Here is a 13992-nt window from a genome sequence, read left to right as displayed (position 1 = left end):
CTTGTCACCCTTCTAGAAGCTATAAGGGGCTTCTAAGGCCAATCACGTGTCTCGGATCATCATTCATCCAGCCACATGGAATGGCGGGGAGAGGTCCCGTTCCGTATCTGGGGAAAAGCGCAACATAGAGCGGCCGCCCGGACCCTTTCCTTTCAAGAATCCTACTGATCCACTCCGCCGAATGCGCCTCGTCCAGTCCATGTCCTTCTCTTCTTCGACCTCCAATATCCAGTCCAGTCCTCGCCTCGTCCTTCCTTCAGCCCTTTCCCTTTCCTTCTTAACGTCTCCCACTCCCGTCTTACTACCGAATCCACTTTCTGTCAAAATTTTATACTCCATTCCCCACTCTCCGAAGAGAAGTCAGCAGCATCTGTGATCTAGGCCGCTTCTATATCGAAACTAGCTCTTCTGTCCTCATCTGGCTTATCTGTGACTCTCATCTGCCGCCGTTGTCACCACAGAGACCCATACGGGATACGACTACCGCGCGCCTAGGTAATGGCAGAGAACTCTCTGCATCGACGGCTTTAAAACAGCAATAGCATATCGCACAGTGCGACGGCTCTAAAACGGCAGGAGCATACTCTATGGTGCGGCGGAGCGCGCCGGCAACTCACCGCGTGCTCGGTGCTGATAATGGTAACACCCACCCGATCCCGACTATAACAACAACGACTACCACCGCCACCATGTCGACGACAACCTTTCAACGTGTGCACCGCACTCCAAAGGTCAAGCAAGCATGTGACTGCTGCCACGCTAGGAAGATTAAGTGCGACGGAACGTGTCCTTGCAGTCACTGCGCCGTCGCCGAGCTCCAGTGCACATATCTCACCGTGCCGAAAAAGAAAGGGCCGAAAGGACCCTCGAAACGCACCCCAAGGGCCATTCTGAAGATGCAAATGGAGCAGCAACGGAACGGAATACCCCCCGCTGTGTCACCGACGCAACATATACCGCCCCGCTCCTCCTCCAGCATCTCCTCTCCCCCCAGCAGCGGCAGGACATCCAACGAATACGGCGTCAGCTTCGAGCCCTCCCCGCTCCTCACCACGGCTCTTGTCGAGCAGTTCGCCAAGAGCTTCTTCAAGCACAAGTACCCCCTCACCCCCATCCTCCACAAAGGCGACTTCTACGCCCACACCCTTCCCCACTTCCGCACGTGCCCCTCCAAATACGCCCTCGTTGCCTCTCTTTGCGCTGCAGCGCGCACACAGGTAAACCATGATCAACAAGCGGATCCCTCTCTCTCCCTCGGCGCCACGCCCCTCACTACCGCTTACTTCATCAACGAAGTGCGGCGCGCGCGCGCTATGCACGATTACGTTGAGACGCCCACCCTTGAAGACGCGCAGGCTAGCTTCTTCATCTTCGCCGGGCTCTTCGATTGCGATAAGCATAACTCGGCTTGGTTCCATCTGCGTGAAGCGATCACGCTGATGGAGGCGCTGAGGCTGCATGAGGAGGCTACATACGTTGGCATGCCGGCTCGAGAGGCCCTCTTCAGCCGCCGCACATTCTGGCTCCTCTTCATCACGGAGCGCGCATATGCACTGCAACGGCATCGGCCACTGAGTCTGAATGCCACGATCGAACTACCTACCGCTACGACGGTTGACGACGATCCGGATGCGGAGATCATATCGGGGTTTCTGGACCTCCTCGCGCTGTTCAGGAATTTCAATAGCGACTTCGTGTCTACATGGAACAGCTCGTCGCATTCCCCGCTGTTCTCGTCGTCGTCGGCGTCCATCTCGGCGGCGCAGCTGGCGGAGCTGCAGGATACGCTTGCCCAGTCCGCACCGCCTGAGGGCTCACAGAGGACTGAGATCCAGAAGGCTGATCTCTCCATCACGCGCCTCGTATGTCTCACACCACTTTTCTCTCATATACCAAGCTAACTTTATAACCCTAGTGGCTCTCAACAATGACCTGGCAACTCTGCGTCGCGAAAGGTCTCCTCTCCTCCTCCCCCACCACCCCGCCCTCCCTCTCCTTCCGCTACCCCATCACCCTCTCCGCCTCCCTCGCCGCCGTCGCCGCGCCCCTCACCCCCACCGCCTTCGACGCCAACGGCCCCGGCATCCTGGAGAAGATCTTCGACATCGGCTGTTCGCTAGCGGATGTGCTCCTCCTCCACCCGCCGCGCGCGGAGGCAATGCAGTGCGGGCCGAGGGATAGTATGAGGGAGATGATGAGGGTTATGGATCGCGCTATGGGGGGACGGAGTCGGTATAGGGCGTTGCTTGGGGAGAAGGCGGGGGAGGCGATGGGGGGGGATAGTCCGAGTGCGGGGTTGGATGCTGGGGAGGGGGTGGGGGTGCAGGAGGGGCTGAGGAGGGGGAGTGGTGAGGTGAAGGGGGAGGAGGGGGAGGAGGGGGAGGAGGTTGATATGAAAGATTTTGAGGCGTTGAGGGGGGCGAGTGTGGCGTGGGTTGGGGCGCTGGGGGAGGCGTATGGGGGTGAGGAGGGGAGGGTATATTCGCGGTAGGTGGCGCGTATGTGTGTGTTCAGCGAGGTGTTCAGGGACGAAGAAGGGATGGGAAGGTTCGGAGTGATTGACAGGGAGCTTGGGTCTGTGGGTGCGTATTGATAGGAGTACAGAGTGATGTGTTGGTGCAGCGATGATATCCGGGGCTACGACCTCAACGCGAAAATAGTGATTGACACGGAAGGAAAGGAGCAAAGCGGCGCTCAAAGGGACAATCTTCTTCGGTATATATATTTATAGTACATTATTCCCCCCTAGGAACGGGCTGGGGTGGCACGTTAGATGGGGAGTTTCAACCCCCCAGGCGGGGCGAGGAAAAGGGAAAAGAGACGGGAGAATTCTCTGTAACAAATTTTGGACAATTTTGAATACTTATTTTATGTTCTGTTCTATCATGATTTTTATATCTACCTCTCTCTAGGTCCGCGAGAGAAAACTCGGGAGCCCAGGAGCTCGGGATATGTACACCACCATGCACACCCATACCAAGCGCAGTGCCTCATACACAGCTCTACCAAGCCGTAATATCCTCCACCTCCGCCTCCCCAAACGTGCTACTCCTCGTCACCCCCCCCACCTCACCCACCGCCACACTCCCCTCCCTCCCCATAATATCAGGAAGCGCCTCATTCAAAAACCCCAAAATATGTTCATTCACCTGCTCAAACTGCAACAAAAACGCATCATGCCCCTCCGGACTATCAATCCTCCTCAACCTCGCATTGGGGATATGGGACGCCAACTCCTCTTGCTCGGCGAAGGTGAAGAGGCCGTCGGATTCGATCCCGAGGACGAGACAGGGCTGTGTGATTTGTGCCAAGGCGGCGGTGATGGAGGGGGAGCGAGAGCGCGAGACGTCGTGCGTGTCTAGCTTGCGCGTGATGGCGATGTAGCAGTTTGGATCGAAGCGGGCGACGAATTTGGCGCCCTGGTAGCGGAGGTACGATTGCGCGGAGTAGTAGTAGGAAGTTGACTGCCGCGAGGTCGATTGGCGCGCCGGGGGAGGGGAGGGGGTGGTGGTGGACGAGGCGCCGTGGAATTGCGGGTCTGTGTGTTGGGGCTCGGGTTGTTTGGGGCTCTCGGCGGGGGTGGTGAGGGCGGAGTGGGAGCGGGAGCGCGAGGACGGGGGGCGCGTGGTCTTGTGTCCGTCGTTGTGGATTGCCCAGTGTCCCTCTGAGGTGGCGGGTGCGGTCTGCGAATCGTTGATGGTCTGCTGCCGGGATGGGTCGGGGGTGTTGCGGCCGAAGCGCGACTCGAAGGAGTTGCGGGAGCGGTAGGTGAGGAGGGCGGACATGCGGGCGGCGCCGAGGCCGGCGGTGGGGGGGTCCGCGAAGGGGTAGTACCCGTCGTCGTATTTGGGGTCGGCGTAGATGCTTTGGCGTTGGGCTTCGCCCCAGCTGATACCCCAGGCGCTGTGGCGGCTGGAGGTGGCGATGGGGACGATGCAGCGGACGTAGTTGGAGCCGAAGTAGGCCCATTCGAGGACGAGCATGCCGCCCATGGAGCCGCCGATTACGGCGGCGACTTGCTTGATGCCGAGGTCGTCGAGGAGGAGCTTGTGGAAGCTGGGGGGTGGTTAGTAGGGGGAACACAGAGAGACAGACTACAAAGTGGCGGGGTAAGGGGGACTCACTTGACGTCGTCGCGGATAGTGGTGAGCGGGAACTCAGGCCCGTATCGTTCATTTGCTGGGTTGCCGTCTTTGTTGGTGACGGGGCTGGCACTTCCGTATGGACTGCCGAGGCTGTTCATGCAAATAACGAAGAAGCGGGAGATATCAAATGCGCGGCCTGGACCGAGGAGAGGACCCCACCAGTCGCTCACGTCTGCGCTGCCGGTGAGGGCATGGCAGATGACCATGGCATTGTCGCCATCTGGGGAGAGGGTGCCGCGGGTGCTGTATGCCAGGGGGGCATTGTGAAGGGTGACGCCAGACTCGAGCGTGAAGGAGGGGATGATGGCGATGTGCTGGTCTGGGATCAGGGCCGCGAAGGGGTTCTCGGGCTGGGTCTGCGTTCTTTCTTGGACGTATTCAGTCACTGCTTCTCTAGAGGGCTCCACGAGAGAGGGGCGAGGGGGGTTCTGGGGATTTTTTTGTAACTGACCGAATTTCGGCGCGGGGTAGCCGGTGGCGGTGGGAGTGGTCAAGCCATTGGCCTGCGGTGCGTCGGTCATCTTCAGGAGGAGGATGAAGGGGAGAAAAGAACGACTTTCATCGAGTTGAGGGGATTTTAAAGTGACAGCGAAGACTTATATATATCCCATCTGAGTCATGGTTACAATTGGACGTTCCTCTCTCCCGCACCGCCATACAAAACTTTTAGAAATGACGTGCGAGAAGGCGTGTCACGTGACTAATTTATGTTTGATAAACAGTTTACTAGGTTTACTAGTGTACGAGTACGAGTAAGAAGAGACCGTTAATATAGTAAAAAGATCAAATACCCCAGTAAGTTGCCGTTAAAGTCCGAAAAGCCGTTGAAAAGACCGTTTGGAATTCAAAGCTCTGGAATTACTACTTTTGGACTAGCGCGCCGGGGAACAATTGGAAAGTCGCGAAACTACTCGTTACTCCTCCATGCGCGAGGAACGAGGCACGAGGAATCAAGAGACGTTTCTCTTTGAATTCAATCCCGAATTCCATCTTCACTCGGAATTACAACGCCAACAACTTACTCAGTCACTGCTGAAGCTTCAGCACCGATACGACAAAGCTCTTCGTAGCTGTTTCCGTTTCGCAAACAAAGAAGACCATTTCACCTTACGACCGTCCCTCATCGAGATACCAACGCCCATGTGCACAGCTTCGTCGCGACTTTTCCGTGCTCGCGGTGCGTGAGTGCGCAAGTGCTTGGAGCCCTCGCGCTGCCAATGCCACCGAAGCGGAAGAGGTCCGAGAGAGGGTCCGTTGATTCTGGAGAGAATCGCCCGTCGCCGCATCGACCTGGAAATACTAACCTGGGAGGAGGTCCAGGCCGCGAAGTAGATATGCGCGGCGAAGGTGGAAGAGGGAGAGGGAGGGGAAGGGGCAGAGGAGGGAGAGGCGGAGGCAATTTGTCAAGAAGAGAGTCCACGGAGAGCTTTACTAACACTCCCTCGACGCCAGGGCGTGGGACAGGCGCAATGTCTCCTCCACCTCGTCCGACTCCGACACCCTCGCAGCAGCAGCAACAACCTCCTGCGCTGGCGCCTACACCGTTCGCATTCACTCCAGCAAAGTCCGCTACACCCGAACCGATGAAAGATCCGAGCCCATACGACTACTCGCATGTCACCGACGAGCGCATTGCGGCATGGGCAGTCAGTGGCCGCCAGGAGATTGTCGCCGCTGGTGCACAGTCTCTAGACGATCTGGATATTTTGGATCTTTCGACGATCTTCCAAGAGCTTATACGTTCCGGAATTGATGGTAGATTGAGCCCTGCGGATGCCGGAAGCTGCGTGAGAGATATTGTCCAACCCGACACTGCGCTCGAGAACCAGCAAGACGACAAGGTCGATGGCGCCTCGCTCTTCCTGGACTCGCTCTCAATCGTTACAGATAATGAGCCATACCAGCCTCGACTACGCAAGCTTGTGGCTGCCACCGAGATATCGACAGTCCTGATGCGACAGATGCTCGATACGCAGCTCCTACAGAACCTCGAGCTCACACGAGACACATTCTTCAAAGCTGGTATTCGCCAGGTCACCAATCTTCTCTACCGACAGGCAAACCATAACCTTCTTCGCGAGGAGACAGAGGGCTACTCGAAACTAGTCACAGAGCTCTTCACCACCAGCGGCGGCGAACCTCCAACTAGCGAAGTGGTGGAGGAGACATTTGAGCGGATAAAGGGTCTGATTGGGACATTCGATCTCGACGCAGGCAGAGTTCTGGATGTGACTATGGACGTATTCGCTGCTGTCCTCATTAAGCATTATCGATTTTTCATCAAGCTTCTGAGAGTCAGCTCTTGGTGGCCCCGCGATAATATTCTCCCGGGCGTGGACATTGAGAATGCCGACCTTCCAAAATGGGCTCTCCCAGGAAATTCTGGAGTGATCTCTACCGATAGTGAGAAGAAGGACGACGGACTTGACAAGGATGCGCGAGATGAGGCATTTTGGGTCAGGGCAAGAGAAATTGGCATTGATGCATTTTACGAACTCGGCGGCAGGCGGCCAGTCGACTCCAAAACAAAAGAACGTATTGCTGCTAGCAAATCCAATGCCGACGATCAATCGAATTCGGATAGGCAATGGATCGAGGCAACAGGTACCCTCCCGCCACTGGGCAACCAGGTTGCTGCACAGTTACTTGGGTTCAAACTACGATTTTATACCTCGCCAGCTCGGGAGATGGATGATATTCTTCCAGCAAATCTTATGTACCTCACCGCTCTCTTGATCAAAACCGGATTCATCTCGCTGAGAGACTTGTATCCGCATTTATACCCCCTCGACGAAGATATGGAGGCTCTCAGGACGAAGATAATGAAGGAAAATGCCGAAAAGGAGAAGCTCAACCGGCCTGGAGGCGGGGCGAACGCACTCATGATGGCTGGTGCGCTGGCCGACGACACTCTTCCTGGCGGTGGAAGGATGCGAGATATTCCTGGCTCGAAAGCCGATGCTGGTGCTGGTGCCCCCGTTGAAGCAGAGGAAGATAAAGACAAACTACCAGAACCTGTTGAACAGAAAGTGCTTCTGCTCGTCAACCTCCTTACAATTGGTGCTATCCCAGAGGCTTTGTTCCTGCTGGGACGCTTCCCATGGATACCTGAGGCGTACCCGGAGGTTCTCGACCGCCTCCATCGCATCTTACACCATTCCGTCGAGAAGGTCTTCCAATCTACGAAGCCCTCCAATGCAGATGAAGTTGTGTTGCCTATGAAGAAGCTCTCAGATCAGGATCAATCGAGGGTGCCAAAGGGAGACGTACGACGAGTTGAATCTACTCCCCGCAAATCTCTTCGTTGGCCATTCCCAGCGAAATTTGATGTCGGCGATGGCGTTGCTTACAAGTTCTACTGGGACGAATGGGCGGATTCGATACCTGTCTGCCAGACAGTCGACGACATATTTACCTTGTGTGGCACGCTTCTCAACTATTCTGGGGTTCACATCGGCAGGGACTGTGCATTACTGTCTAAACTGGCCAGCATTGGTAATCAGAGTTTGTCAAAGGATACATCGGAGGCAAACCTAGCAAGATGGCAGGATCTCCTCAAAAGGCTTCTTGTCCCTGCTCTCAGCCACACAGCGGCCAACACAAATGTCGTCAACGAAATATACGACATGCTCCGTTATTACCCAGCCCCTCTCCGCTACAATATATATGCGGAGTGGTTTGAAGGACAAACATCCAGGCTTCCTGCCATGACGACGGTGTTCACGCGCGCAAGACTGGAAACATTGAGCACTATGAAACGTATTAGCAAGACGAATCTGACTGCCATGGCTCGCGCACTGGCAAAGACAGCCTATGCGAACCCTGGAATCGTTTTCAAGGTTGCATTGGATCAAATTGAATCCTATAGCAATCTTACTGAGGTTGTTGTTGAATGTGCGAGATACTTTACCGACTTAGGCTACGATGTTCTCATATGGTCTCTAATGAGCTCCCTCGGTGGAAAGACCAGGAGCCGCACTCGTGACGACTCCGCTCTACTTACCAGTAGGTGGCTGATTGCCCTCTCCAACTTCTCTGGAAAGGTCTTCAAGCGATATTCAATTATGAACCCGGCGCCAATCCTCCAATATGTCAACGACCAGCTATATCGAGGCAATTCAACGGACCTCATCATTCTGCAAGAGTTTATTGCCCAGATGTCAGGTGTTGTTCCCGACACAGATTTCACGGACTCTCAACTCCTTGCGATGACGGGAGGCGAAGTCCTCCGCCGCCAGACATTAATCAGCCTTCAAGACAGGCGATTTGAATCCGTGAAGACGGCCAAGCGATTGATGAAATCACTCACGGAGACGAGGCTCGCTGGCCAACTACTGATCTCTATCGCCCAACACCGACAGGCGGCTATTTTCTCTGTTCCTGAAGACGAGGCGCACATCAAATACCTTTCTACCATGGTGGATGATGCACAGCGAATCCTAACCCAGTTCAACGATCTCTTGCGAAGCAATCTTACTGTCGAAGAATTCGACAATCTTGTTCCGGATACCTGCGAGTTGATGGTTGATTTCGGCCTCGACCCAGCTCTTGCCTTTGCCATTGGTCGACCAAGCTTTGCTTACAAGATGTCTGGCATTGGACCGGCCGAACTTCCCAAGGAAATCACCGAGACCAACGGCGTGCCCGCGGTGATTGATATCGACGGTGATGTTGGCATGGACGGTGATGCTGCAGATGACGATGTCGACATGATTAAAACTCCCGAGGCGGGAACAACAGACAACGCCGTTGAACCGGCCACCACCGCAGAAGATCCTTGGTTAGAAGTTCTCGCACCGCTTATAGAGTCCGTTCGTGTAGCCTTACCCGACAAGCCTTGGGGTCTTCTCAATCCTGAATTCTACGTCACGTTCTGGCAGCTTTCTCTCTCCGATATCCAAGTTCCTATGGACAGCTACACAATCGAAAATGCGCGACTGACGAAAGAGATGGCTGAAATCATGAAGGATCGAAGTGATATGACCAGGCCTGGCATGGCTCGCAAGGAAGAAGCAAGAAAGGCCGTTGAAGTCATCAAGGAAGAATTGTTGAACGAGTCGAAAGAACAAATGAGCCAATTTGGCCGCAACAGAGCCCGCTTGAATAAGGAGAAGGGGAAATGGTTCAGCAATGTCAACAAGAGATATGATGCCTTGAATGATACTCTTCTTGAAGAGTGTTTCCTGCCTCGTCTACTTTTATCGCCTAGCGACGCGGATTACGCATTCAAGATGGTCAAGTTCCTGCACAACAGCTCGACACCTCATTTCAGAACTCTCGGGTTACTGGCGCGACTGTTCCGGGGAAACCGACTTCGCTCGATCATATTCTCCTGCACCATTCGTGAAGCCGAGTGTTTTGGTAGATTCTTGAAGTTGATACTGGGAGACCTCGCTCGCTGGCACGCGAGCAAGGCCGTGTACGAGAAGGAGGCATGGGGACCTAACCAAGATCTTCCCGGCTTCGCGAAGAGCATACACGAGACTACATCGAAGCCAGTGGCCCTCCTGGAGTACGAGGATTTCCGCAGGATCTTCTTCGGCTGGCACAAGAACTTGAATACCGCCCTGAAGTCCTGCCTTGGCGGGTCCGAGTGGATGCATATTCGCAACTCCATCACGGTGTTGAAATCGGTCGTCGAGCACTTCCCAGCGGTTGACTTTATGGGCAAGGCGTTCCAAAACGCTCTCATTACACTTGCCAAGCGTGAGGAGGGGAAGCGTGAGGATCTGTCTCTTCTGGCTAATGCGTCTATGCCGGAATTGAAGAAGAGGGAAAAGAAGTGGGTTATGCCGCAAGCGTTTGCGAGCAACCTGGTAAGTCAACTAGCCACATCAACCTTATTTCATCTGCTAACTTCTCTCAGGGTGAACTAGCCAATGGCCAGGCTAAAGCGGCGAAGGGCGGATCACCACAGATTGAAGGCAAATCAACGTTGAAGCCAACAGCCCCGGAGTTCAACCCATCTCCCAAGATATCGTAAGTATTATATCGCGACCCTCGAAAGGCACTGTCTAACATACTGTAGCAACGAGAAACCCGAACGCAAGCGAAAGGCAGGAGAGGTTGAGGATGGCGAGGTCGATGATGCAAGGGCTGCTAAGGCTGCTGCCACTGGCGTTACTCCTACAAATGCCATCGCTTCGGAAGCAAACGCAACCCCCATCCCAGCAAGAGGTGGTCTTCCAAAAGTCCCCGCTAAGAATGAACGCCAGACCGGCCCACCGCCACGACCAGATTTCACACGGGCCCCAGCAAATCAAGATAGACCGCCCTCCAGGCCGCCTTCCAACCTTCCTACTCGCCCCGAAGTACCTATTCCTCACGTTCACCCTGAACGCAACCTTCCGGCGCGCGGCGCGGGCCGCAGAGACGCACACCAGCCAAGGGCAGAGTATCCTGCTGACAGTTCTCGTTGGCCTCGTGATGGCCCTGGCCACGATCGCCGAAGCCTGGACGCCCGAGGTCTTGAAAGGCCATCCGATAGGCCTCCCTTTGATCGCGATGGTCACAGAGACCGCGTCGATCCCCTTCGCCGCGGTGCGGAGTTCTTCCCAGGCGATAGGGACCGAAACAGGCCACCTCTTGACATTCGAGGTTCAGACCTGAATGGTCGACCCTCTCGCGAAGATGTTATCCCTCCTTCCAGATCCGCACCTCCCCAAGCCGACCAAAGCTCCGCGCTAGCCGATCCCGCAGTGAACCCCGCTCGTGCAGCCCTTATATCTGCTGGGTCGGATACTGCGAGATCTGGCTCTCCACGCGGTTTCAGAGATGATCGGAGCCACCCAAGGGCCCAATCGCCAAGACGAGGTGATCGCCATGGTGGCCCAGACAGAGACGTGGACGTCAGGAGAGGAGATCGCATCCCTGGAGACCGTGATGCCAATCAAGGCCCTTCATTCCCACCTCGCGATGTTGATAGACCCGCTGAGCGGTCCAGAGACGCGTTTCAGCCAACAGCTGCGCCAAAACGCCCTGTAGACTTGGACCATGGGAGATTAAATGCCGCCGGTAGACCTGGAGAGTCGAGCTTTGGCCGACTTAATCCCTCGTCGCCTCCTTTGCAAGACGTGCCATCTGGACCAAGAACTTCTTATGGACGTGGGGGCAGTAATAGACAAGCCAGTGGCAACATGTCTCGTTCCGATACAAGACAGCAAGGACCACCTCGACCGCCATCGCCTGACAATACACCGCCTTCTGGGCCAGCTGGAGATCGCTCGCAATCTGGCGCAGTCAAGCCATCTGCTGTACCCGTCCATCCCGAGCGTATGCGCCATCTTGGACAGGACACTCAAGCCAAGAGTACTCAAGCCGCCCCAGCGCCTCCAGCCAATGTTGTGCCTGAAGGCGTCCACCCATCTCGTATGCGCGGCTTTCAGGACACCCCAACCTTCCCTGCAGCTACTCAATCACCACAGCAAACCGGGAATGTGCGACAAGAACCATCTCAGTTGAGCGCCAGTACACCATCTGGCCCGAGAGGTCAGCAAGCGGGACCTGCGACGCCTACGTCAGCCTCATCGAATGTCCCTACTGGACCCTCGTTCCCGCCTGTAGACCGTGCTAGAGGGCCTATGAGACAACTTGCCGGCATCAACAGCACACTACAGCAAGCAGGGCAGACGGAAAGGCCAAAAACATTCGACCGTCCCAATGACCGCGGTATCAATGTCCGCGGCAGAGGCAACGTGTCGTCGTCGTCTGCCATGCCAGGCTTCCCTGGCTCTGGCCCATCCACCCCTAGCGGACCCCGTCCTGATACACGAGACGGCGGCCCAGGGAGGGGAATGGGCGCACCCGAGCCCTCACCAGGCGACCAATTCGGCGGCCGCTTCAGCCAAAGCATGGGTGAGGACCGACCAGACGCCCGCAGTGGCTCCACGCGCGACTCAGGCCGACACGAGCGCTCTGGGCGTAGTAGCCATCGCACCTCGCGGTCGCACAGTCGGGACCGCAGCCACAAGGAAAATATCCCCGGCCCCGATCCGCGGGCGGAGATGATGGGCGACCGACCTGACTTCCGTGGGAGTGGGCGCAGAGACGGCGAGAGGGAGTCGAGTCGACGCGCTTCCGGACGTAGCGGACCCTCGACGCCTGGAGAGGGGAGAGAGCGCGAGAGCAGACGCGACGGAAGGGATGGTGATAAGAGAGGCGATGGGGGAGCAGCGATGAGAGGGGACCAGGGATTTAACCGCGGTCCGGGGTATCAGTCCCAGCCGCAGGGTGGAAATATGCCACCGTCCAGCCGCGGCGAGGGCGGACGATCGCGGGGGTCGAGGAGTAGTAGGGGGGGAGCGGATGAGAGACGCGAGTCGAGGAGTGGCCGCGATGATGGGTCGGGGAGTATTGGGAAGAGAAGGGGTGAGGATCGTGGGGGACAGGATCGCGGACGGGATAAGAGGGCTAGGCAGGCGTAAGGGCCTGCGGACAGAGATTGCATGCTTGCATTAGGGGAGTTTCTTTTGTGTATTCAAGTTTGGTGTGGTGGTGATGTGGTAGGAGGATATTGGGGCGAAGAGGCTTTAGATATACCGCACAGATGGAGTGATGGGGATGTGTATTGGTTCTCAGGGAGAATGGTTGTGTGGCATCGCGCCGGCGTTTTTATTTTGAAGGGGGTTGCATTGAGAGCGTGGAAAGGGGCATTAAACTCAATTTGTATTATAGGACCTCTATTTTGAATGGTATCTCGATGAGATAAGACTTGTTTTATTATTTTTAATCTGCGGCTTGAGTGAATAAAGTATTAATTGCAAGTAATTGCAAGTAATAAGGCTGAGAATGTAGGCTGGGTGATGTCGAAGTGAGGTTGACCCCACTAAGGGGGATTTCACCTCCTGAGGTTTGTTTACAGGCGAACCCCTCAACCCAACTTCGATATCACAAATTCAACCACAACATCCAACAATTTCTTCCAACTCTTTTACTTCAAACCCAAAGATTGATACTTCTTCTAGCTACTTTACTTCAATTTTCCTTCAAGTACAAAGATTGATCATATCAATTTGCTCTCAATTCCAATCACAACACCAGAATCTCATTTGAAGATCCAATTCTTCCAACAACCTTCCTTCAAATCCAAAGATTACTACCAGCAGTTACTCTTTACTCCAAAAGAGACTTGAGAGATTCAAGTCTTATACAAAAGCTTGTTCCAGTTGTTTTACACCAAGTCCAAAGTGTACTTTCCGCTGTTCGCACAACACACACACGACCAAGTCTCACCTTGGAATTCCTTCTAACGAACTTTACTTCGAGACCAAGGATTGAGACAACCTGTTCCTCTTCGCTATCAAGCTTTGCTCAAGATCAGAATTGCACTCAAGAAACCCTTCCAGCAACTTTGCTCCAGGTCTAAAGTTTGACTTCAACAATTTCACTCTCAACCACTCACAACATTGGAGCCTCACCTTAAAAAGTTCTTCCAACACCCTTCTTCTTTCAGGCCCAAAGATTCATATCAACAATTCGTCTTCGCCCACAAGCTATCCGCAAGATCAGAGTTGTGTTCAACAAATTCATCCAGCGACCTTGCTCCAAACCTCAAGTTTGATTCCTCTCTAACAACCTTGCAACAAATCCAAAGATTGATATCAACAATTGTTCTTTGCTTCAGAAGCTTATATATAAGATTCGAACAGTGTTCAAGAAACTCGTCAAGAGGGGTTTCTATAAGTCCAAAGATTTGTATCAGCAATTACTCTATTCTTCAGAGCTACTCACCAGATCGGATTCGTGTTTGACTCCTCAGTACTTCGAAAGCAACTCACAAGATCAGGGTCGTGTCTGATAAATTCAACCAGCAACATTGTTGATTTTCCAAAAGATTGATCTCAGCAAT

The 13992-nt window shown here is 54.6% G+C and overlaps 3 protein-coding genes across 3 annotated transcripts; 2 read left to right on the top strand and 1 right to left on the bottom strand.

Moving 5' to 3' along the window:
• The first annotated feature begins 109 nt into the window (after positions 1–109).
• VE01_07641 (uncharacterized protein) lies at positions 110–2871 on the top strand. The gene is made up of 2 exons (XM_018277074.2): positions 110–1862; positions 1916–2871. The coding sequence occupies exons 1-2, from the start codon at positions 588–590 to the stop codon at positions 2489–2491; spliced, it is 1851 nt and encodes a 616-aa protein (XP_018129002.2). The 5' UTR covers positions 110–587; the 3' UTR covers positions 2492–2871.
• On the bottom strand, positions 2701–4844 carry MET2 (homoserine O- acetyltransferase). The gene is made up of 3 exons (XM_059463899.1): positions 4597–4844; positions 4125–4512; positions 2701–4056 (listed from the first exon to the last, which is right to left on the bottom strand). The coding sequence occupies exons 1-3, from the start codon at positions 4664–4666 to the stop codon at positions 3003–3005; spliced, it is 1512 nt and encodes a 503-aa protein (XP_059319576.1). The 5' UTR covers positions 4667–4844; the 3' UTR covers positions 2701–3002.
• A 237-nt stretch (positions 4845–5081) lies between these two features.
• Positions 5082–12879, top strand: THO2 (THO complex subunit 2). Its single transcript, XM_018277072.2, has 3 exons — positions 5082–9961; positions 10012–10124; positions 10174–12879. The coding sequence occupies exons 1-3, from the start codon at positions 5363–5365 to the stop codon at positions 12566–12568; spliced, it is 7107 nt and encodes a 2368-aa protein (XP_018128948.2). The 5' UTR covers positions 5082–5362; the 3' UTR covers positions 12569–12879.
• The last annotated feature ends 1113 nt before the right edge of the window (positions 12880–13992 follow it).

Source organism: Pseudogymnoascus verrucosus (assembly GCF_001662655.1).
Source record: "Pseudogymnoascus verrucosus strain UAMH 10579 unplaced genomic scaffold scaffold_32, whole genome shotgun sequence".
Lineage (NCBI taxonomy): Eukaryota > Fungi > Ascomycota > Leotiomycetes > Thelebolales > Thelebolaceae > Pseudogymnoascus > Pseudogymnoascus verrucosus.
Note: the sequence above shows the minus strand (reverse complement) of the source record. Positions and strands in the feature narration are given on the sequence as shown.